Raw genomic sequence first — 22,504 nt, forward strand, 5'->3', positions numbered from 1 at the left:
AAAAAAAAGCCCTATTCCACGGAAGCCATAGTATTCGAGCTTCTAAATGAGGATGTGGTGGTGGATGAGGTGAAAAGTTTCCGTGAAATCTAAGAAAAGGCCTAACACAACTTTTTGTTTTTCAAAATTGTCAGGCATCAGTTACGTTTGAGCGACTACGGCTAATTCAGTCGTTTTATTTTTTTGAAAGCTACACAGCGCAGGCGTTATCACTTTGTGCTTGTCAGAGAAAGCCAGCAGAAGTTTAAGAATCAATTTTTCGAACCCCTTCGAAAAGACAGGAAGGATAGCAATCTGGCAATAATTTGACAAGTAATCATTGCGGCCTTTTTTATGGATTACGGTAACTCTTTCGGGTTGCATGTTTCGGGGAAACACAGCCGAGGACAAGCAACCATTAAACATATGCGTCAAAAATGGCGCGACTGTGTCGATGGCGTATTCAATTGCTGTGATTTGATTGTCATAAGCATCTTCCTCGTTACCGTTGCTGAGAGACACAAACGCTGCAGTAACTTCATCATGGATGACTGCTTTTAAAAACGTAGTGTTACCCTTATTGAGCTCCGTGTAAGAATAATTGGAAGTTTTGTTTTGCAGTTGTGCCACGGAAAGAAAGTAATTGTTACACGCACCGGCCAGTTAGATCCCGCTTCATTATTTATAGTTGCTTTTAAGAGAGTTTCGGGTGGCTACCTGGTTAGGCGAATTGAGTACCTTCCACACGTCCTACAATCGTCCTGCCCATGAATTAATATGTTTAATGTGGGAACGCCACTTGGCATTACGAAATTATTTATTTACCAATTTTCGGTATTGTTTACACCTTTTTAAAGCGTCAAGTTTTCTAGTTTGCAGAAACTTTGCATAGAGTTGATCTCGCTTTTTAATAAGCCTTAGAATGTTAGAGCTAACCTATGGCTTACAAGCCTTTTCAGGACGTTTTAGTAGAATAAGTGGAAAACACTTGTGGTAGGCAGGAGTACTTTTTTTCCATTAGCTTATCATAAGCTTCTTCGGGGCTTGCTAATTCAAGTACGTCGACTCAACTCAAGCTGGCTAAACGATTGTGACAAGACGAGAGCGTCTCTGATTTAATTGCGCGGCAAGGGAATGATCGTTCTGGGAATTTGCTTCTGTTAATGATATGTTAAGCAGAGAAGAAAATCGGAAGGGGATCCTTTAGCGCATAATTAATGACTCCTCATTTCATAAAAGATGTATTACTTATGGTGAACCGGTCTAATAGACTCTCTGACTTTTCTGTTATGCGTGTGGCTGATGCTATAATATTCTTACACAGGTAAGGGTTTACATTACTTCTAGATTTATTCTTACGCTGCTATCAGACAGCCAGTTTGTGTTGAGGTCGCAACCAAGAATTAAGTGATATTTGTTCTTATTTACGAACTCAAGAATGGAGTCCAGAAATAAAAAAAAAGTGGCTATTATCTCCAGATGGTGGATGGTAACAAACACAAAATTAGGTTGAACTAGACTTTAGGAACAATGTTTTGTACTCAGGCGTGACAGCACTGAATACTGGTTCCAGTTCGCAGTTGAGATTGTCCGAAGTCAGGGAACAAACGCCACCTCCGCGTCGGTCAGTGCGAATCATAAAATAGGATCGCTATCCAGGAATGCGAAGCACATCGTGTTCAAAACAAAACCCCGGCTGTGGAAGCACTACTATGCCGTATATCACTCCTAGTTCGCAAAAAAAAAACACTCTAGACTGTCGTATTTGTTTCTTCCAGACTGCAAATTGAAATGAACGCAGTAAAAGCTTGCCTGAACGTGGGTGGGGGCGTATTTTCTCAGTTATGATACATCCAGATAAATATCATACAATGAAGCCATGATGGAGAGAACACAAAGAGAAGGGAATACATTCCAGTTTTCGAATGTGTGTGTCGGATAGCTCGTTGGAGTAAAGATATTTTGATTGACACAGTCGCTGATACCCACCCGAAACTGAGCAAACGGCGCTGTCGCCAAGCACGCATTGGTATTGCCACTTATGGGTAAACGGGGCAACGCAACGGAGCGCCTACCATCACTATCAGTTGTGCTAATCAGCCTAAGAACGTTTGTGCAATCTTCAGCGTGAGTATTGGCACGTTCAGTAGAAGTTTCCTAATTCTGGGACTGTTTTTTGCTTCCTAACGAAGGTGGCAATGCAGTTTTTACCGACCGCTGTATACTTGGTGGGCGACGCAGGCAATCCGCGCGCAATCAGTCGGACGATAAAAATTAACACCATATAATATAATGATTAATTTAATGCTAGACTAAACCAGTCTTTGTCAGGCTGTTGGTTGGATGCTGACAGGCCGAGTTCCAATGCCTGGAGGTTAAGACAAGGAACGGACGATGGCTCGGTGGTCTCGATGGCGTTAAGACTGCAAGGCACAAAATTATTTGGACGAGAAAAAGACCGACGCCAGAAAGCATTAACTGCATTCGGAGTCTGAGGAGGGACGCTTGCTGTGATCCCTCCTATAGCTTTGTCCCGTTGAGAATCAAGATCGGTGGGAGTCTCCCCGCGGTGCTCCTCAGTATCCCTTTTTTTATTTCCTTCCATATCGCGCGGGCAACGGCGAGAGAATGGGGAGGAAAAACCAGCCGGAAAGACGCGTGACAGACTGTGCGCTCCCTTTCCATCTCCATCTCTTTTTTTTCGACGTCTTTTCTAGGCCGCACAGGCTATCTTCTTTGATATGGAGAGTGTATTGCCCTGACGCCACTAAACTAGAACATTCTCTTTGATCTCACGTGTTTCGATTTTCGGTCAGCCTGTATAAGAAATCTCTCTGAATACGGAGCTCAGTGCACCCGCATCACGAGTCTCTTGATAAACAAACACGATAAAACGCTTGACAATACTAGCACTACGCGAGTCTCCGCAACACTGAGTGAATTGAAACAACCACTGTCACGTGAACGGATGGTGGGATGGTCTTTACCAGTTCGGAGAAATGGACACAGGGAAGCCGTTGACGTGTTTAACAACATACATTTAATGCACACACAAAAACCCTCAGGTAAAGCACTCAATATTTAAACTACACACAAACGATAAACACTCACATCTCTAACTAACAATGCCAGCATACAATTCAACTCGAACCTAAAGGTCTCTACAATATAAAGTTCCGCACAACTCGTCCAAATCAACTTATTCTATCACCCTCAAGGTGATCTCACTAAACCACAACTCCCTAGTTGTGTCCTAAGACTGCGTCCCTATTGGACTGGCCAACCCCTGTCGTCGGCGCTGACGTGTCGCACCCTTGCGTGGCCGCGACTCGGTACATTTTTTTGTACATTCTCTTCTTTTTCTCTTTAGTGACATATATCCTGTTATTTGCTGTTCCGTTCTTTCAAAGTTCATTCAAAGTTTGATGTTCCCTTACAGTTCTGTCGCGACACTCACCCTTTGTTACCCCCCTTACACAATGCCCTGCAACAAGGGCCTGTAAGGTATTTTTAAATAAATAAATAATAAATATTGAGACGGATCCAGAAAGATTACCCAGGCAGGATAAAGGCTCGCACCATGGCCAACTCCGCGGTATCCCTTTCGCTGACGATTTCCTATGCATCTCACTCAGAATTCTGAGTGCTTCATCGGCGCCTGTGTATTCCTTAAGTCTATTCCGGGACACAAGTCCGGTCCACAAACTGTTTACTGAAAGATGCCTGGATAGTTCTTTGCTTCGTGACAGTTCTATGTAAGGCGTTGTGCTGTGAGTCCTGGAACGCGGGTTCGATTTCCTGCGGTGGCGGCCGCTTTTTTGATGGAGCCTAAAAGCGATAAAGCCCGTGTGTTCGAGCTCCGGCGCGCGTAAAGATCCCCAGTGGGTCGAAATTAATCCGGAGCCCCCCCACTACAGCGCACTTCATCGCCTGTGTAGCGTCGGCGCGTCACACCATATGATTAATCAGACAATATCATTTGGAGCAGGGTATGGGGGTGATCAAACAACATACAGGTTGCTAGGTAGAAGCAAGGGTACACGCGGTCCCTTGAGTGAAGTGCCGTGAGAGTAGGATGTTTGAGCTGGCTGAAAATGGTTGTTTCAGGTAATTCGAGGTCTCAAGTGTACTAGTTCCAGTGTTTCCGGTCGCTTCCCGCCCCCCCCCCTCCCAGCATGTCCGGCGACAATCTTCCACCTTTTGGAGCGTTCCTCAAGCAGTTCATACTCATATAAATTGCCTGTGCGAAATAACGAAGACCAATCTTGTTTTCGTACCTGAGCGAAATTATAGGACGCGAGAGTGTTTAGAGAAGAGTCTCTGTTTGGGTGTAATTCGGCCCCGTAAAGAGCAGCCAACAAGCGTCGGCAGCAACATTTACGTATTAACTCCTGAAATGCCAACAAGAAAACGCAAGCATCAACACCCTCACTTCCAAATGCGACATAAGGATCCTTCAAAGGTTAAACGAGATAATGGCGCTTGCCTACCCACTTGCAGACAAAAGTAAGGTGTGGACCGCGAAATGTTAGCTAGAACTATTTGTGCCCGTTTCAAGCGCACAACGTGTGAGTTCAAGCAATACTTAACAGTTCGTAAATGCTATCGCAATAACGTAAGGCATTCTGTCTGGTTTAGCCAATGCTGCACGGTAAACTAAGAAAACATAAGCATCGAAGATTTCGAGTAGAGAATCGTTTGGTGTGGCCGCTTTTTCTGAATTTCCATCTGTGTTTCTGCATGAGAGAAAAGAAGAGAATTGCGGAGATACCCTAGAAACAATAATTGCTGGCTCCCTGAAGCCGCCTCCGTTTTTTTATCTGCCGGGCCTGACAACAATTGATATGCTTAAATCTTTGGCTCCGGTAACGATGCATTCAGAGAGGTGCTGCGGCGGATCACAACACTATATCAAATTGATGGAAGTCCTCGGAATAGCGCACGTCTTGGGTGTGTTGTCGCTATTTTTGCCTGAAACAGATCGAGGGCAATGCTCCGATAATTGCAGCTGGCGAATACCACCGACAACGATTTCTGAACTTTGTTGTGCACACAGCAGTTCGATGGTTCCACAGTCACGACGGTATTTTTGGTGTCATGGCTGCGAAACCCTGACGCAAACGAAACTTGTAATACAAAATGTATTAAAGAAGGGAAACTGTAACCCCAGTCACCGCACCGTTACTTCGGCAGCGTTAGAAACCATGCTGAAGAAATGAAAAATGGCCAAGCGCCGTTCGATTTGAGAAACCTCACTTGAAACAATAGCCGAAAAATCTGTTATTGGAAGGAGGTATTCCTCGTTGTGCAGTGCTGCCGAAATGTTGTTCGTAGCGTCATCAGAAGGGGCTTCCGGTCCCCTTTGAATATTCCCGGTTCAGTGAAACGCTTGTCTGTGGTCCTCCTAGAGAGGGCAGTATCATAACCTGTACTTTGAGTTTGTTTGACGTTGTCAGCCTGTATAAGAAATCCCTCTAAATACGGAGCTCAGTGCACCCGCATCACGAGTGTCTCGACAAACAAACACGATAAAACGCTTGACAATACTAGCACTACGCGAGTCTCCGCAACACTGAGTGAATTGAAACAACCACTGTCACGTGAACGGATGGTGGGGTGGTCTTTACCAGTTCGGAGAAATGGACACAGGGAAGCCGTTGACGTGTTTAACAACATACATGTAATGCACACACAAAAACCCTCAGGTAAAGCAATCAATATTTAAACTACATACAAACGATAAACACTCACATCTCTAACTGACAATCCCAACATACAATTTAACTCTAACCCAAAGGTCTCTACAATATAAAGTTCTACACAACTCGTCCAAATCAACCTATTCTATCACCCTCAAAGTGATCTCACTAAACCGCAACTCCCTAGTTGTGTCCTAAGACTGCGTCCCTATTGGACTGGCCTACCCCTGTCGTCGTCGCTGACGTGTCGCACCCTTGCGTGGCCGCGACTCGGTGGTAGCCGTCCTCGTCTCTCTTCTTCGGTGCCGGCGTTCGATGCGCGCGGTCACTCCTTGGACGGCGTGGGCTCCGCGCGTCCTCAATTCTTTCCTCGGTGACTACCCCCTGGTAGCCGCTCTCGCTGGAGGTCGTTGATGCCGGCGTTCGACGCGCGCGGCCATTCCTTCGGCGGCGTGCTTCTTCGGTGGCTACCCCCTGGTAGCCGCTGCCGCTGGAGGTCCCAGGTTGGCTTGGCCCGAACGTCACCTTTCGGGGCCGTCGAGACGAATGTCGACGGAGCGTGGACGCTGGCCGCTGGTGCCCGACCGATGCCGCTGGGGCCACGAAGACACAGATTCGTGGTGCACCTAGGATGACGGTGCCGATGCGAAGTCGGCCCGCTCCCGCCCAGGCTCGGATGGCGTGGTCGATGGCCTGGCCGCGTCCCCCTGGCTCGTTCGTTGAAGCGGACGTGCTCCGGCCGCCTTCTGGTTTCTTCGGTTTCTTGCCTCCCCCTTCTCTTTGTGCGCCCCGCTTTTATACCATCTGGGCTCTCTCGTGGCGCACTCCCATTGGCTTCTTGCTTCTTCCCTGTCCTTACATGGTCATCTCGCCACTTGTCCCATGCGTGGCCTTCCCTGATTGACCGACCAGTGCGCTGCCACCTTTGCCCATGATTCCTTGGTGCGTCGGCGCTGGCACTTGCTTATTCGCGCGCTCCTGGCGCGCACTTGAAATGGCCGTTCCTTTGTTCTTTTCTTTCCTGTTTTTCGGGGGTTTGATGCGTCCCCCTCTCAGGGGGTGCCCTGACACATGACAACCACCGAGTTGGGTTATGACGCATAGAGCGAAAAATCAGCTGCCGTCTAGCACCAGCACGTGTTGCAAGTGGCTCGCAGTCTAAAACGTCGCACTGTCGCTCTTGTCGAATTGCCAGCATTCTTTTTCTTAAAAACTGCTTATTAGCATAGCCTGTGGACATACATTTACCATTAAACAAAGTTAACTTTTCTCCAGAGCACTGCAGAAGTGCCAAAAATAAAACGATCTCGCATTGCTTGATCAATTAACGAACTTTTACTTTCAAACATGTCACTTTTTCATGCCGGGTCCCGAAATGTCTCATCTATAAATCGTGCATTTTATGGTCAGTTCTCTACGGGCGGATTGTATTTTGCTTCCTTGCGGGGATTTAGTCTTGAGTTGTTTCCTGTGAAAAACCGTATGTTTCGCGGATTTTTTATTGCGCTTGTTACCTTCTCATTTTACCGTGAGTATTTTAAACGGCCCGATACAACCGTTGTTGCTAACGGCAGAGATGAAATTCTCGCTCTTGTACCAGCAATGTTTTGAGTGAATTTTAAGTGAAACGAATTATCGAAACAAAAATTGAAGACACCACCGTAATAAAGCGGTCGTCTGCTTGCTCCCACAGTCCACCGCGCAGTACGCAGAGCAAATGATCCGGATGCATGGTGACCCATTCCGCATAGTGTTCGCCTCCAGCCTCGGAGTGATGGTTTACCGCAGCGAATTCAAGTATCCGATGAAGAAATTCGGCGACCAGTGTGCGGCAAGCTATATGGCTGACATGGTGATGGTTTGCACCAGCAGCGGGTGGCGGAATTACACGGCCGATGGCATGTCGGCATTCATCGTCCGAGCCGACAACATCACGCGCTTCATTGTCTTCGAAGATTCTACCACCCTTACAAACAAGGTGAGAGACGCCAATGCGCGCGTAATTCCGCAGAATACCCATAAAAATGGCGTCCAGTTCCCAAACAGGCATTGCTTCAGCGATATCACTTCCCATGGCCGCAACACGGTGTAGAATTCAATAGGTTAGAATGTCTCAAGACCGGAACCTGGTTAAAGAGAACCTGCAACACTTTTTTTCAACTTGTTTTACTGCAAAGCAGTATCTGTCAAACCCCCCTACCCCCCTCCCCCCGCACAGTTTTCGTTCCGGTGTCATCGGTTTACTTGGCGCCGCTCCGGGGCTCCTCGTCACCACCGCTGGCACAACTATTTTCCCCCATCGCCTCCACCGATGACCCTTTGCAAAGTTGCGCAGTCGGCAGCTAACGGTGGTAGTGCGGTTTCAGATGATTGCAAAAAGTACAGAGAAGCACGGATGGGCGTACAAAAATGCAGTCACGATTACCACACTCTCTAATATCAAATTTGTGCGCAGCGCGAGCTGGCGCGTCCTCGGTCACGGAGCATTTCTGTAGCGTCGAAGGAACTGTTCACGTGATCAGCCAACGCACGGCGGCATGCGCTCGTCTGCTGCAACCTCGCAGTACGCCGCCACCGCCGGCCAGCATGTTGCAAATCGTGTTTGAACCTCCTGCACAAATGCTCGTGGTTCGGCTTAGCCCTGCACAAGGGAGCAGCGAGCATTTGTTGCATATCGTGTTTGAACCTTCTGCCAAACGTCACGTGGTTTGGATTAGCGGAGAATGGAACAGCGTCAGGGGAAAGTGTCAGGGGGAGGGCGCTCCTTGGTGGCGACGCATGATTCTAGTAACGTTGGCATGAGACGTGTGAGGAAGGGCAGTGAGAGAGATGACGCCGTAGCCGCACGTGTCGTACACCACCTCACCCTTCGCTATACGGTCCTCTCCGTTTTCCTTCGTTCCTCGCTGCGGCGTTCGCTCTCTCGGTTGCACGGACATAATCAGACGCCGCTCCCGTGAAGCCCAGGGAACGGCTGCCAATAGGGATGCCCCTAAAACGACCGAAACCCACCGTCGCCGTTTCCACTCAAATTATACTTCGCCAAGTAGCTGCGAATTCCTCCCGGTAAAATAGAAACTTCCCGACTTGGAACGCCGGCTTCAGCCCATATTTCTTTTTCACATTGGAAGTCCTTCCGAGCGACATTTTCCCCGGTACCTTTCACGCCTAAGTATGCGCCATCACCGGTTGCCGGGTTATGCATACACGGTTTGCGGGTAGAAAACGGGGGCGTGTATGCACAGCTAGGCGGCATGCCACTGCCGATGAACTTGTTGTGCTGGTGGGAAATTTACATGTAGAAATTATCTGGCTTTATGCGGTTAGTCGGCTGTCCTCCCTAATTGAGTGGTTCGGGTGGGAGTTGATGTGCTCTGCAGACATCTTACTCAAACAGTAACATGCATACGAGGGGGAAGGAAACGGACAGCCATATGTTTGTACATGAGAATAGTGTTACAGGGCTTCCAGGTTTTATATTGTTATCGGATGGATGCATGCCGTTCGTTTGGAAGAAGAGCATGAATTGAAGCGTTCGCCCGATCACAAGTGCCAATGGGCTCAAAAAACAACGGAACGCTGCTGGCGCCGCCGTTGCCACCTCAGGTTAGGCTCGTCGAGTAGCGGCGAATCCCTCCCGAATGAACAGCACCTTGCACGCTTCGAACGCTGGCGTGTTCCAATATCACTTCTTCAGAGGGTTTTCAGGAGATCTTTTCGACTCAGTCTGTCACTGCTAAGCACGCGCACATGACCAGGTGCTCATTTATGCATGCGCAGGCTTGTAGCGGAGAATAGTGGAAGGGAGATGGAGCGGCGTGTACACGCAGCTGTAGGTTTCATACCCGTATTGATGAATGGCATGTCCGTTGCGATGGTGCGAGGTTTAAACGCGGACGTTAAACGCCCAATGGGACCAGTTTAGAGTCCTCAATGGTACAGCGGATTCGGTTTGTGTGTTCGGCTAAGTTCAGACTACCGACTCAAAATACGCATGACCTCATTTCATGTCTCAGGCAACCGAACTGCGTGACACGCCGTTTTTCTACGTCCAAATATCACGATGCGGCTTTTGCGTCGGTAGTCTGAACTTAGCCGAACACACAAACCGAATCCGCTCTACCACTGAGGACTCTAAACTGGACCCATTGGGCGTTTAACGTCCGCGTTTAAACCTCGCACCATCGCAACGGACATGCCATCCATCAGTACGGGCATCAAACGTGTAGCTGCGTGTGCACGCCGCTCCTCCTCCCTCCCACTATTCTCCGCTACAAACCTGCGCATGCATAAATGGGCAACTGGTCATCTGCGCGTGCTTAGCAGTGACAGACGCAGTCGAAAATATCCCCTGAAAGCGCTCTAAAGAAGTGATATTGACGCTCCTGGTGTTTCAAGCGGGCAAGTTGCTGTTCTTCCGGGAGGTATTCGCCGCTACTCGACGAGCTGAACTTGAGGCGGCAACGGCGGCGCCAGCAGCTTTCCACTATTTTTGCGCCCATTCGCGCTTGTTTTCGGGCCAACGCTTCAATTCTTGCTCTTCCTAATAAACGGCATGCATTAATTCCATAACGATTTAAAACCAGGAAGCCGTTCAGCTCTATTCTCGCGTACAAACATGAGACTGTCCCTTTTCCTTCCCCATCGCATGCATATTACAGTTTGTGTAAGATGTCTGTAAAACACATCAACCCGCACCCGAACCACTCAATTAGGGAAGGCAGCCGACTAATCGCATAAAGCCAGGTAATTTCTACATCTAAATCTCCAACCAGCACAACCAGCATTCCATTGGCAACGGCATGAAGCCTAGCTTTGCGTACACGCCGACCCTTTTTCTACCCGCAAACCGTGCATGCATAAACCGGCAACCGGTGATTGCGCATACTCAGGTGTGAGTCACCAGCGAAAAGGTCGCTCGGAAGGACTTCGAATGCAAAAAAGAAATATGGGTTGAAGCCGGAGTTCCAAGTGGGAAAGTTTCTATTCTACCGGGATGGATTCGCAGCTACTTCGCGAAGTAGAATTTGAGCGGAAACGGCGGCGGCGTGTATCGGTCGTTTTAGGGGCAGCACTTTAGCAGCCGTTAACCTGGGCTTCGCGGGAGCGGCGTCTGTTTATGTCCACGTAACCTGGTGAGTGAACGCAACAGCGACGAAAAAAAGAAAACGGAGAGGACCGTATAGCGAAGGGTGAGGGAGAGTACGACACGTGCGGCTACGGCGTCATTTCTCTCACTGCCCTTCCCCCAAAAATCTCATGTGAAGCCAACACGGAGCGCCCTCCCCCTAACACTTTAACCAGATGCTGTTCCATTCTCCGCTAATCCAAACCCCATGACGTTTGCGCGGGTGGTTCAAACACGATATGCAACAAGTGCTCGCTGCTCCCATGTGCGGGGCTAAACCGAACCACGAGGCATTTGCGCGGAAGGTTCAAACACTATTTGCAGCATGCTGGCCGGCGGAGGCCGCGCACTGCGAGGTAGCAGCAGAGTATCGCACGACGGCGTGCGTTCGCTGGTCACGCAATGCGCCGTGACCTAGAAGGCGGCAGCTCGCGCTGCGCACAAATTTCTTAAAGACAATACTCGTTCTTGGGCTACTTAAACCCTGAAATTTTGGTCTGTCTGTCTCTGTCTGTATGTCCGTCTGTCTCTCTTTAACTCGATTCAGCCACCTGGCCAAAGTAAAATGCTTACTGCGCAATAGTCTTATATACTCACAGCCAAATGTAAACGTGTAAGCCCGGTTTATATGTCCATACTTGTCAACTTTGTTGAACAAGAACATGACATTACGCAAATATAACACATAAAATTAGTACACAAGAGATATTTGCAGTGTTCCTCTATTAAAAATTCCTGGATGCTTGGTTTTTCGATACCAAAGATATTCTACATGTACTGCAGAAAACCGCCGCCTGCTGTTCTGTTGGCTGTGCCGCCTCCTGGCGGCGTACGAGAAATCACGCGGCAACAGCAAAGAAAGGTTCCACTAGCTAGGTTTCACGTTCTGCTTGGAACCCACGTGGAGCACGGCAATGCGGTTCTATAAACATTGAAGTCGGCGACGTCGATTCACGCTCGTCTCCGCCGCACTGCAGCGCTGGCATCGAGGAACCCCGCCTGTAGCAGTGGAACGTGGTAAATTTAAATCGCCTTTAGAAAACGTTTAGTGTGTTTACCTTGGGATGAGCGCGACGGAACAAACAGCAGCAGAGAGGGTCATTTCCTTGGCAAATGTGTACAGACTATCGTCTATTGACGACATTTGCAACGAAAGGAGCAGATACGCGGCCAATTTTTTTTATAGAGTGTAGTAACCGTCATTGCGGTTTTACGACCATTCGTGCTTCTGCTTATTTTTCGCAATAATATGAAACTGCACTACCACCATTAGCTGCTGACTGTGCAACTTTGCGAAGGGTAATCGGTGGAGGCGAGGGGGAAAATAGTAGTGGAAGATGTGTCAGCGGTGGTGAGGAGGAGCCCCGAAGCGGCACCAAGTAAATTGATGACATCGGAATGAAAACCGGCACTGGGCGAGGTGGGGGGGAGGATAGACATTTTCTGCTTTGCAGTAAAAAAAAGTTTCGCACTGAATTGTCCCATTGGACAAATGTACACTGTCCTCAAAACAGTGACAATTCGTAGCTCGCTCACACGCTGGACAAGGAGTGACAACGAAAATCGCCAGCTGCTCTAACTTCTTGCCGCCCGGGTCAAGTCTATTTTGACTTCCCATGCTTAGTAGCCAACTAGCCAAGATCACCCCCGTATTTCAATCCTTAAAATGCACCAATAAAGGGGCGCCACAATCTAGAAGAGCTTGTAGAGCATTTCGGCCACGCTGTGAAGGGACACAGATTAGCACCACCGAAAGGGCTGTATTGTTCAAGACATAGAGTTTCATACTAATATATAGTAGAGGGAAATCTGTCGCTGCAGTCGCGGGCCGCCGTGAGCGGCGCCATTGCTGCTAGCGACGTTCCTCGCCTGCTTGGCTTAGATATCCATACGGCTTCTTTTTCCTCTCCAAGCCAAAATCAACAAAAAAAGTAACATTTCTTTTCTTTCATCGTACATGAAGCTTCTAGAAAACTACTCACATTTTGGAGGTTCAATTTTATAATAACAAAACAAATTTTAGGAACCATCTACGGTAATATTGTTGCTTTTTTGCAGCCATAGCCAACGTTTGAGCCCGTTCATGAGCCACGCCAAGGACAAGTGGAACGTGCCTTCCGGGTACATGACGGCACGCTCGCTGAAGCGCGGCTCTCGTAGACAGTGGCGCCAGATTTCGCTCGACTATATATTAGTATGAAACTCTATGGTTCAAGAGACCTCCAATGCAGTGGCGCAAAAGCACGGTAAAAAATCGATTCAAGGAACCGCGATAATGGCGGGGCTGGTTGGAGGGACGTCAGGATTCTGCACACTTGCTATGCAGGCAATGCAAGCACGAAACGTGCGGGTGAAATGGGTTGCTAGGAACGAACTGTTTCGCACGCAACAAACTTCCTTAGGACCGAATCTACGATTTGGAGACCTCCATAAACAGCATTTTGTGCGCTGCATAAGTTTAGCGAGGTGTCGGTTGCACAGAAGGGGGATATTTAGTTGAGGCTAATAAACGTGAACAAATGGCCGCTGTGTATTTTGCAGCAAGATGGTATAAATGTACAGTTTGTACGGCAGCTAAAAGTTTTGCTCAGATGACAGGAGGCGAAATGATTAGCGCAGTCTGGCGTGCACTGGGAAGGAGTATTTCATTTCATTTCATTTCATTTCATTTATTTCAACCTTAAAGGCCCGAGGGCATTACATAAGGGAGTTCAAGTGACGAGGTACAGAGCAATGTTCAAACATAACACACACAAAAAAGTAAAAGAAAACATACAGAAACTAGAATCGAATACATGTAGACAGTAAAGACAACCAAATACTGCAATGTTGTCTGAAAAATAGAATTACAATTTTAAGGTGCGTACAAATCAAGAATTCTTGACAGAAATACATGAGGTAGTCAAATTATCGATAACAAGCAGGCTGCTCAGACAAGTGGTCGGTGAGCTTGGAGCGGAACATTTCGCGGTCGGTGCATGACGTGCAGTGCTCCGGTAGAGCGTTCCACAGGACTATTGCGTGGGGGAAAAATGAGGTGTTAAATGCTGATGTACGCCGGAGATACGAGCAATGGGTTTGCTATGATTAACGCGTGCTGAAGTCCTGTGCGCTGGTTGAAGCAAGGGATGCCAATAGCGGGGATGATAGTAGTAGCTGTGAAGAAGGCATAGGCGGGCGATAATTCGGCGGGATTCTAGTGTTGGGAGGGAGAGCGAGAGTTTTATTGCAGTGACGCTGGTTCTAGGGGAGTATTGCGAATATATGAAGCGGGCGGCGCGGTTTTGAATGGACTCAAGTTTTGTTGTTAGGTACGCTTGGGACGGATGCCATATAGGTGCCGCATATTCAAGTTTCGGGCGTACGAAAGTTATATAAGCTAGTTTTTTTACTTCGGAGGATGCGCACTTGAGGTTGCGTCGAAGGTAGCCAAGAGATCTAGACGCTGCAGAGAAGATTGTATCGATATGGGTAGTCCAGGATAAACATGAAGTCAAGTTAACCCCGAGATATTTATAAGATGACACCGAGGCGATGGGAGTGGAATTAATGGAGTAGGGGTAGGAAACCGCCGTACGTTTACGAGTAAAGGACAACGATTTGCACTTAGCTATGTTTAATGGCATGAGCCATTTATTGCACCATGAAGCAATGAGGTTGAGGTCGCTTTGAAGACTTGAAACATTGTCGGGGTTGTTTATGACGGTGTTGATGACGCAATCGTCAGCGAAAAGTCGAAGATGGGATTTTATGCAAACAGACAAATCATTCACGTAGATAAGAAAGAGGAGGGGCGATAAGGCGGCGCCTTGCGGTACACCAGAGGTTACTTTGGTGAGGGCAGATTGATAGTTGTTGGTGAAGGTAAACTGCATGCGTCCTGAAAGAAAGTGCTGAATCCAACTTAACAAATTAGATGGAAGACCAAGACAGCTTAGCTTACGAATGAGGCGATTATGAGGTACACAATCGAAAGCTTTGGCGAAATCAAGGAAAACCGCATCAACCTGAAGATTATTATCCATGAAGTGAAGTATGTCTTGTGTAAATTCGGCCAGCTGTGTATCACAGGAATGATGTTTGCGGAACCCATGTTGTTGCGGATAGAAGGAATTAATTGATTCAAGGTGGTTTATGATACCAGACCCTATAATATGTTCAAGCAGTTTTGAAGAAATGCACGTCAAAGAGATTGGACGGTAGTTAGAAGGGATTGACCTGTCGCCTGACTTGAAAACAGCTTCTATCTGGGCTTTTTTCCAATCGCCCGGAACGGTACCTGGTTGAATAGATTGTGTAAAAATTAATGAGAGAAGAAGACTAGAATAATCAGAAGTGTTTTTAAGAAGTTTGGGAGTAATGCCATCACAGCCAGCGGAAGAAGAAGATTTGAGGTTCTGAATCAGGGAAGAAATTCCGTCAGGGCGGATATCGAAAGTCGGGAGGGTAGAGGAGGAGGAAATCAGAGGGCGGAAGGAGGAAGCAGTTGGAAACACGGGGGTAAATGTTGATGTGAAGTAGTCATTCAGAACGGATGCGCAATCTTCACTGTGAATTGGTCTGCCATCGGAATCGACGAGTTCGATTAGGGTGGTCCTTGACTTAGGGGAAAGCAATCGCCAGAACTTATTGGGGTTCGACTTCAAAATTGATAGCAAATCTACAGAGAAATATTTTTCTTTGGCTTCACCCAGTTCTTTTATGTACTGATCTGCGCACTCATGATATTTTGACCAAGCGTCAGCAGTGTTTCCTAATTTTGCATATCTGTACAGGCGCTTTTTTCTGTTAAGTAGGCATTTCAATCGTTTGGTAAACAACGGATTGTGTGAATCCGTTTTAACAGACATTGTTGGAATGAATTGGTGTTTGAGGCCTATAAGTTTATTCTTAAATATTTCCCAGTTTGCATTAATGGTGCCACTTTGGTAGGTATTCAGGAAATTTTCGTAAAATAGGGCTAGATCCCTATTTATAGCATCGTAGTTGCTTCTTTTATAATCGGTAATCTTTTTATATTCAGGCGATTTTTTTCGTAAAGGTAAGGATAGGCAAATGTGCAAAAAGCTGTGATCACTGACGTTGGGCAACACAGTTACACTAGTTACATCATCAGGGTTCGTGGTAAGTAGGTCTAGCGTGTGGTTACCTCTGATGGGGCATGAAATGACTTGATGCAAGTTAAAGTCAAGAGTAAGCTGAATGAATTGGTTTGGATCGCTTGTTGGGGAGGTATTTGGAGTGGAAAGTAGAGGCCAGCTGATTGAAGGATAGTTGAAATCGCCGAACAAAAATAGGGGTGCATCAGGAAATTTTTCTTTGACGGTGGTTAGAGCACGCATGAGCAACGAGCAGAACGAAGTGTGGCTATCGGGAGGCCGGTAGCAGATGCCAAATACAGCGGTAAGAGTGCGATGCCGCACACACACCCAAGCGAGTTCGAGGCAGTCGTCGCACGATATGAAAGATGAAAATAGGGTGTTGCGTACAGCAATGAGAACGCCACCACCCCTGCGCTCCAACCGGTCGCGGCGATAAACGGAAAAGTTAAGATTTGTCGGTAGTACTTCATTATCAACAATCTCAGGGTGCAGCCAAGTTTCTTTTAGGAGTACAACGTCAACATTTACGTCTTCGATTAAACTGTGGAGGTGATCACGTTTAGATAATGTGCTGCGACAATTTGTGAAGGCCACGTTTAAAGGTTGGTATGATAACGGTCGAGGACGTGATGAAATGGGGGAAGAAGGGCTGTGCACGCGGCGTCAATCTGTGCTAGACGATGCATTTGCAAATACTTCACTTGTTTTCTGCTGGGCTGTGAAATCCTGGGTGCATTCAATAATGCTATCCGACAACGAATCATAAGATAAACAGCGTTTTCCAACCAGAAGTTTGTCAAGTTTTAGTTTAAAAGCACATTTTGCAGTACGGATGTACTTTAGCAGCTTGGAGCGAGCCAGGCGAGTGGCAGCAGCAAAATCTTCTCTGATGGCGTAGTTAGTACCTTTCAACTTGATTCCACAAGACAGGATGCCATCTTTTGCTTTGTAGTTATTAAATTTAACAATAATGCGTCGTTTTTTGTCGGCCGAAAAGGTACCAATGCGGTGGGCTCGCTCAATGTTGCTAGAAAGCAGCGGCAAGGTGAGCTGGGTTGAACAAAATGTTATAACCTTTTCTTCTGATTGTTTCCAAGTTTCCTTGGGATCATCGTCGATACAAATAAAAAGAAGATTATTCCTGCGCATGCGGTTGCTAACGTCGATGTCAGCAGCTTTTAGAGTGGCAAGTTCCTGTTTTAACTGGCCTGTTTCAGCATGCATAGAGTCACTTGGCGAACACTGCTGACTAGATTCGACTGCTTTGATACGCTGCTCAAACGATAGAATATTGTAGTGGTGGTCGCACACTTCTTTAAGCTTGTTTAAGTGGTCGCATACTTCTTTAAGTTTGTTCAACTCAGCGCGTAATTCGGTTTGACCGTCCTCAAGCTGCTTAATGGCTTCCAAGGCAGATGGAACAGGTTCAGATGGTCCAGGGTTTAGCTCGACATCTCCGGAGAGTAGTAATATTAAATCGGACAGTAAAGCACAGGTAATCATGTCACAGCACAAGCTCAAATTTACAAGGTGCTGAGGATGCCTGGGGCACAACACCAACAGCAGAAAACGATCACTAGAACGATAATGTTTTGAACGGTCAAGATAACTAACCTGGAAGGTTAACAGTGCGTTGAACATTGTGGGGCATACGGTGTTGTGCCCCAAGCGGGCGGCGTGGCTTGCTGGTTTATGTAGCGATCTGTCGGGCCATGTGATCGATGACGTAGAAGACGGTGGTTGCCGCCATGCGAAGCGCGAACCAGCCAAAACTGGATTTCCGGGTGGGTTTCGACGTTCCACGGGAATGTTGCCGCTCCAGGGTTGAAGCATAGGGGCTGGTCCGGGTGCCCATAGAGGGCTTGGAGACGGCGCGGTGCTGGCTGAGAGCCAGGATACCACGACCTGGATGGTTAACAGTGCGTTGAACATTGTAGGGCATACGGTGTTGTGCCCCCTGTCGGGGGCACAACACCGTAGCAGAACTTTTTCACCCTCATTTTTCTCGCTTTCTATCAATAGAACGTAATCTATGATTACATCCACAGTATTCAATGCAGTCGAATTATTACTGGTATGAAACACTGGCGCACACATCACGAAATGTAACTCATCAAGATATGTCATAATGAAGCAGTGCAGGAAGACCTGTTTGATAGATTTCACCAAAAATCAAAAACAAAGGAATACGGAAGGCAATTCTGTTCGACGAAAGTGTGTTGCACAGCATGCAGTTGTAAACTAGGGCACTGGTGATGTTAGATCGGAAAATGGATGATACGCACATAGCATCTCAGAAATTGAGGGGTCTTATCTACTAACGCGTATTGTTGTCGCACAGTTTTCTGTAATGTCGGTGCATTACAGCCACATTTGGCTACGGTCAGACGAATAGGTAGGCTCATTTTTATTGTACAGGGTGTAAAGTTTCATTTTTTTCATTTCCCAATTAATGTACATTCCACAATTATAGCCATTAGGCCTCTAACCCTCTTTATTATTTATTTACCACGAATCCAGAAGCGGGGACGGTCGGTCCGTTTGAGCGATTTTTTTATTCGTGTTTCCGTCGTTCTTGCAAGATATTTTTATGTTTGCGTGCGTTTTACAAGGGAGATGCGTAAGCTGCGTGTTTTTAATTTTTTTAAGTTCACTTGCTCATCTGGTTTGTGATATTTGATTTATAAAGACCGGTTATCCCCGTTTACGCTATTGTAACCGGCTAAATGTGTTCACACCGCCAGTTGCAAATTCAGGGTTTTCACTGTTGGTCCTTTTTACAATGCTTTATTCTTGTTTCCATCGTTCTTTAAAAGGGTTTTTATTCTTGTCTTCGTTTCTTGAGGAAGATGTCAAAAATTTATAATTTTGTTTTGTAAAGGTCACTGGTTTAATATTTGCATTTTCTACGGCGTATTTGTTGGTTCTTACATATTTTCATTACACCAGTTATCTCCACCTACGCTATGGCAATTTTGTATCAGTGATGACGGTTTCGTATCATCATGGCTGCTGCACCGATGATATCATACTACCTGCGGCCGCCGCGCGCGGTCCGCTGGCAGTGTGTCATGCCGCAGCAGCTGCGGAAATAAAAAAAAATTCTTCTAGTGGAGACGGGACGTGCATCTGTAAGCTGACGCCTCCCGCTCTCTGAGACTGAACCTATGCTGACTATGACCGGATGGGAAGAGAGTGTTCGTGTGCGTCTGTACTCTGTTCGGTTCCGTGTGAAAAAGCTCTGTGAAAGCTTTGGCCGTTAGCTCTTCGGGTTATGAAATGCCTTTCCTTGGAGGGAATTTCATTTGATCGGTAACATCGGATACTGCTGTTGCTCTGTTCGAACGGCTCGAACGGAAGGGTGCGGTTCCTGTATCTCCAGAGTTTATCCCTCGCTATGCAGCAAACCAGGCAGACTTTGCTCTCGGCGTTTGTCGTTATAACACCAAAGCAGCAGCTTCACCTCGGTGCTCGTACACAACGTTACCACTACAGGGCGGAGGTGGCGGAACTGCGGGCTGAACTATACTCGGGGAACGCGTGGAATAAAAGGTCGACTGGCGAACGAATATAGATGGCCGCGTTCAGCCGGCACGCGGCTGTGCGCTCAACAAGACGGGCTGAACTTGCACTAGTGCTACAATACTAGAGAAACATCGGAGATGAAGGTCGCCCTAGCTGCTTCCGGTTCTGCTAAGTTTTGCTAGGGTTTGCGAAGTTTTGTTTGGTTTGCCCTGTTCTTGGTAGGAAAGGCTGAGGGTTAAGGGGTGAGGCCAAGATTAGTGGGATCTTAAAAGGCCGTTCCGGACTTTCTCCCACACTGACAGCGTATTCCAGGGAGAACAAGCTAGGTCGAGCCACAGCTCCGCCGTTTCTCCAGCCTTGCAGCCTTGGTGCAGGCGGCACAAAGTTTTTTGCTCTACTTAACTTTAAAATGATGCTTATTGATCACTAAACAACCCAAAATACGTTTTAAGAAAAGAACGGCCCTTCACTGCCAAAATAAATCGACCAACCATTGAATGTAGTGAGGCGAAATACCAAAGTGACTGCAAATAAACCGGAACGGCAGCTAGCCAGTAGCCTTTTCTTTAAAATAAATAGAGGTAAGGAGTACTGTTGGGCTAGTTGGTAGGACATCATTAGAATACTATAGCGCAAAGAACGGGAATGAAGACAAGAAAGACGACGGGACGAGCGCTAACTTCCAACTGAAATTTGTGAATAACTTGGGGAGCCATACAAACCACCGTGTGCCGTACGTTCCGTGGACTGAGCGTGTCGTATATCATATACCACTAACTTGCGGGTCATCCTACGTCGGTCAAACCGGCAGGTGTTTGAATGACCGGTTGAGAGAGCACAACAACAATGTTCGAAATGGCAAGGAGCGTTTTCTGGCCCTTCATTGCAAGGATTGCACACGTAAGTGCAAACCACAGCTTGACAAGTGCACAGTGATAGAAAGAAGTGGCAATGAAACTACGCGGGAGATAATTGCAGAACTTGAAATTGGGCGGTTGGGCAGTAAATGTGTCAGCAAGACTTCAATTACGTTGTTACAAAAAGAAATTAGGTTCCTTTCCAACACACGTTGTACTTCCGGTGTGACATGAAGAAGTATCTGTATAGATTGGGACACGTGCGTCATGTGTGTGAGGTGGCAGAGTGTTGTAACTAATTTATCTGAGGTGAATGTTTTGGTTGTGTGGTGGTACGTATAAAAGGTTCAAGTTTTTCCGGATTAAAAGTTCAGTTGGAAGTTAGCGCTCGTCCCGTCGTCTTTCTTCTCTTCGTTCCCGTTCTTTGCGCTATAGTATTCCAATAAATAAAAGGTACTACGTGAACTTGGGTCGGATCCGAAAGTATTTATGTGACACTGCACGTGTACTGAGTGAACCAGATGTACAAATGATAGAACGGTAGCGGTGGATAAAAGAAGAGCTTCATAGAACCGTCGAGCTTCTAGTTTTTCTGCGGCGGGCCCGTAAGGATTCTACAAAACTCTGCGCAGAGTGCCAGTAGGGGAAGTTAAAAAATGCGTTGGCCGGCTGGAAAAGTTGCTGTGTAGTGTTCTGTTGCAATCTTCCAATAAGCGAGTAGAACGACTCTTGTGATACAAGCGCCGGAAGTGGCTCTGTTCAAAGCGTTTTTCTGTCTTTTATGCAGCTTCAGAAGTACGTGAAACAAGACTCGGACGGCTGGGCGCTGTACGACGTTATTTTTGACGTCTACTGGCAGTGCACCTCCACACGAAATAACGGGACCCATTTTGCCCGCGTGAGGGATGTTTCTAAAACTCTGAAGAAAATAAAAGTAAACAGCGCAGTGCCGTGATGCGCTGCTATATTTTGAGCCGATTTACGTCCTTTGCTACGCCATTGGTTTTATAGTTCGCTAGCCCAACTTTTCCATCGCTTTGAGTAGGGCAGTACGATTAACTGCTATTTGGACATGGGCTGTCATTTGATGCTTTGTGCTTTCGAAAAATAAAAGAGTATCGTGCGAGCAAATTTTTAACCTTCGCTGATTTTTGTGTTGTTCAGTTTCAATGGCACTGGTTCATGTGTGTAGCATGCTCTATCATAGTATTAGGTCTAAAGTTCTTTTATTTAATATTTCAGAGAACCTTGCCCCAGCTGCACATCAACGTATCCGGAGACAGTAATAAGGACAGACTAATGGAGATTCAAATTTGTTTGATAATGTACACTTCTGGAGTTTGCACGCATGCGGACACATCTCTGCTTGCTGGGGTGGGGAAGTAGGCGCATCAGTAGCAGGAGGAGGATTGTGATTCCTCTGCTCGGCGTGTCCAACGCGGCTTGTAATAATACCTTACGGTGCACTCCTGCACCTTTGCGTTTGAAATGTGGAGCAGGACGCCCTTCCGCTCTTCACTGCCCGTCTTGATGGTATCTCTTCATAGACACGGGTAAGTAGGTCGCCCTACGATGAGAGAAAGTCATCGTTGTGATGCGTACGGTGCGTTGTTAGATAGGTGTTGGCATGTGCACGCCATGTGCTAACATAAAGAAGCCCTTACCAGCGTTATAGTAATGCCTACAACGCTGTCGGCTGTCGATTCTGTTCGTTGCAAGGTCTATTTCTATGCTCTTGCTCGAGTTTCGAACGTCTTGTAGAACCTTGTTGGTCCACATTTCGATGTCGTCGATTTCTGTGTTTTCTTCCTCCTCCTGATTTCTGGTGTCTCTGAAAGCAGTCCAATCGATCCACGTATGTTTCCTAACGTTATTACTACACTGCTTCGGTATGACGATTTCCACGATCATGAAGTCGCTGCCGAGGTCCACCTCCGTGTTCCTCCACGTGATGGTTCGTTCTTCTTGACGAACGTGAGGTCGGGGGTGGTATCTCGGGACACGGAGTTACCAACTCTCGTTGGGTGAGCCCGGTCGGTTATGAGAGTGTAGCCGAGTTCCGCCGCGTCTTGGGATAGGTTTCTGCCTTTCGCATTGCTGTTGACGTAGCCTGACGCCGGATACATCGCGTTAAATTCACCGTACGCAATCAGCTTGCTCTGACCGGCCGCCGCGCTTGCCCTGTGAAGAATGGATTTGAACTTCGGCAGTCGC

General features: G+C 47.2%; 1 protein-coding gene across 1 annotated transcript in view; it reads left to right on the plus strand.

The window, feature by feature from the left end:
• LOC144165041 (uncharacterized) overlaps positions 1–21,279 on the plus strand; it is a 57,820-nt gene extending 36,541 nt beyond the window's left edge. The window contains exons 4-5 of the mRNA XM_077695199.1: positions 7,372–7,656; positions 21,078–21,279. Of these exons, the coding sequence (XP_077551325.1) occupies positions 7,372–7,656; positions 21,078–21,245 (453 nt within the window). The 3' untranslated portion in view covers positions 21,246–21,279. The remainder of the gene's footprint in view (positions 1–7,371; positions 7,657–21,077) is intronic.
• The last annotated feature ends 1,225 nt before the right edge of the window (positions 21,280–22,504 follow it).

Source organism: Haemaphysalis longicornis, unplaced genomic scaffold (assembly GCF_048455015.1).
Source record: "Haemaphysalis longicornis isolate Haplotype H1 unplaced genomic scaffold, Haemaphysalis longicornis Haplotype H1 scaffold_14, whole genome shotgun sequence".
Lineage (NCBI taxonomy): Eukaryota > Metazoa > Arthropoda > Arachnida > Ixodida > Ixodidae > Haemaphysalis > Haemaphysalis longicornis.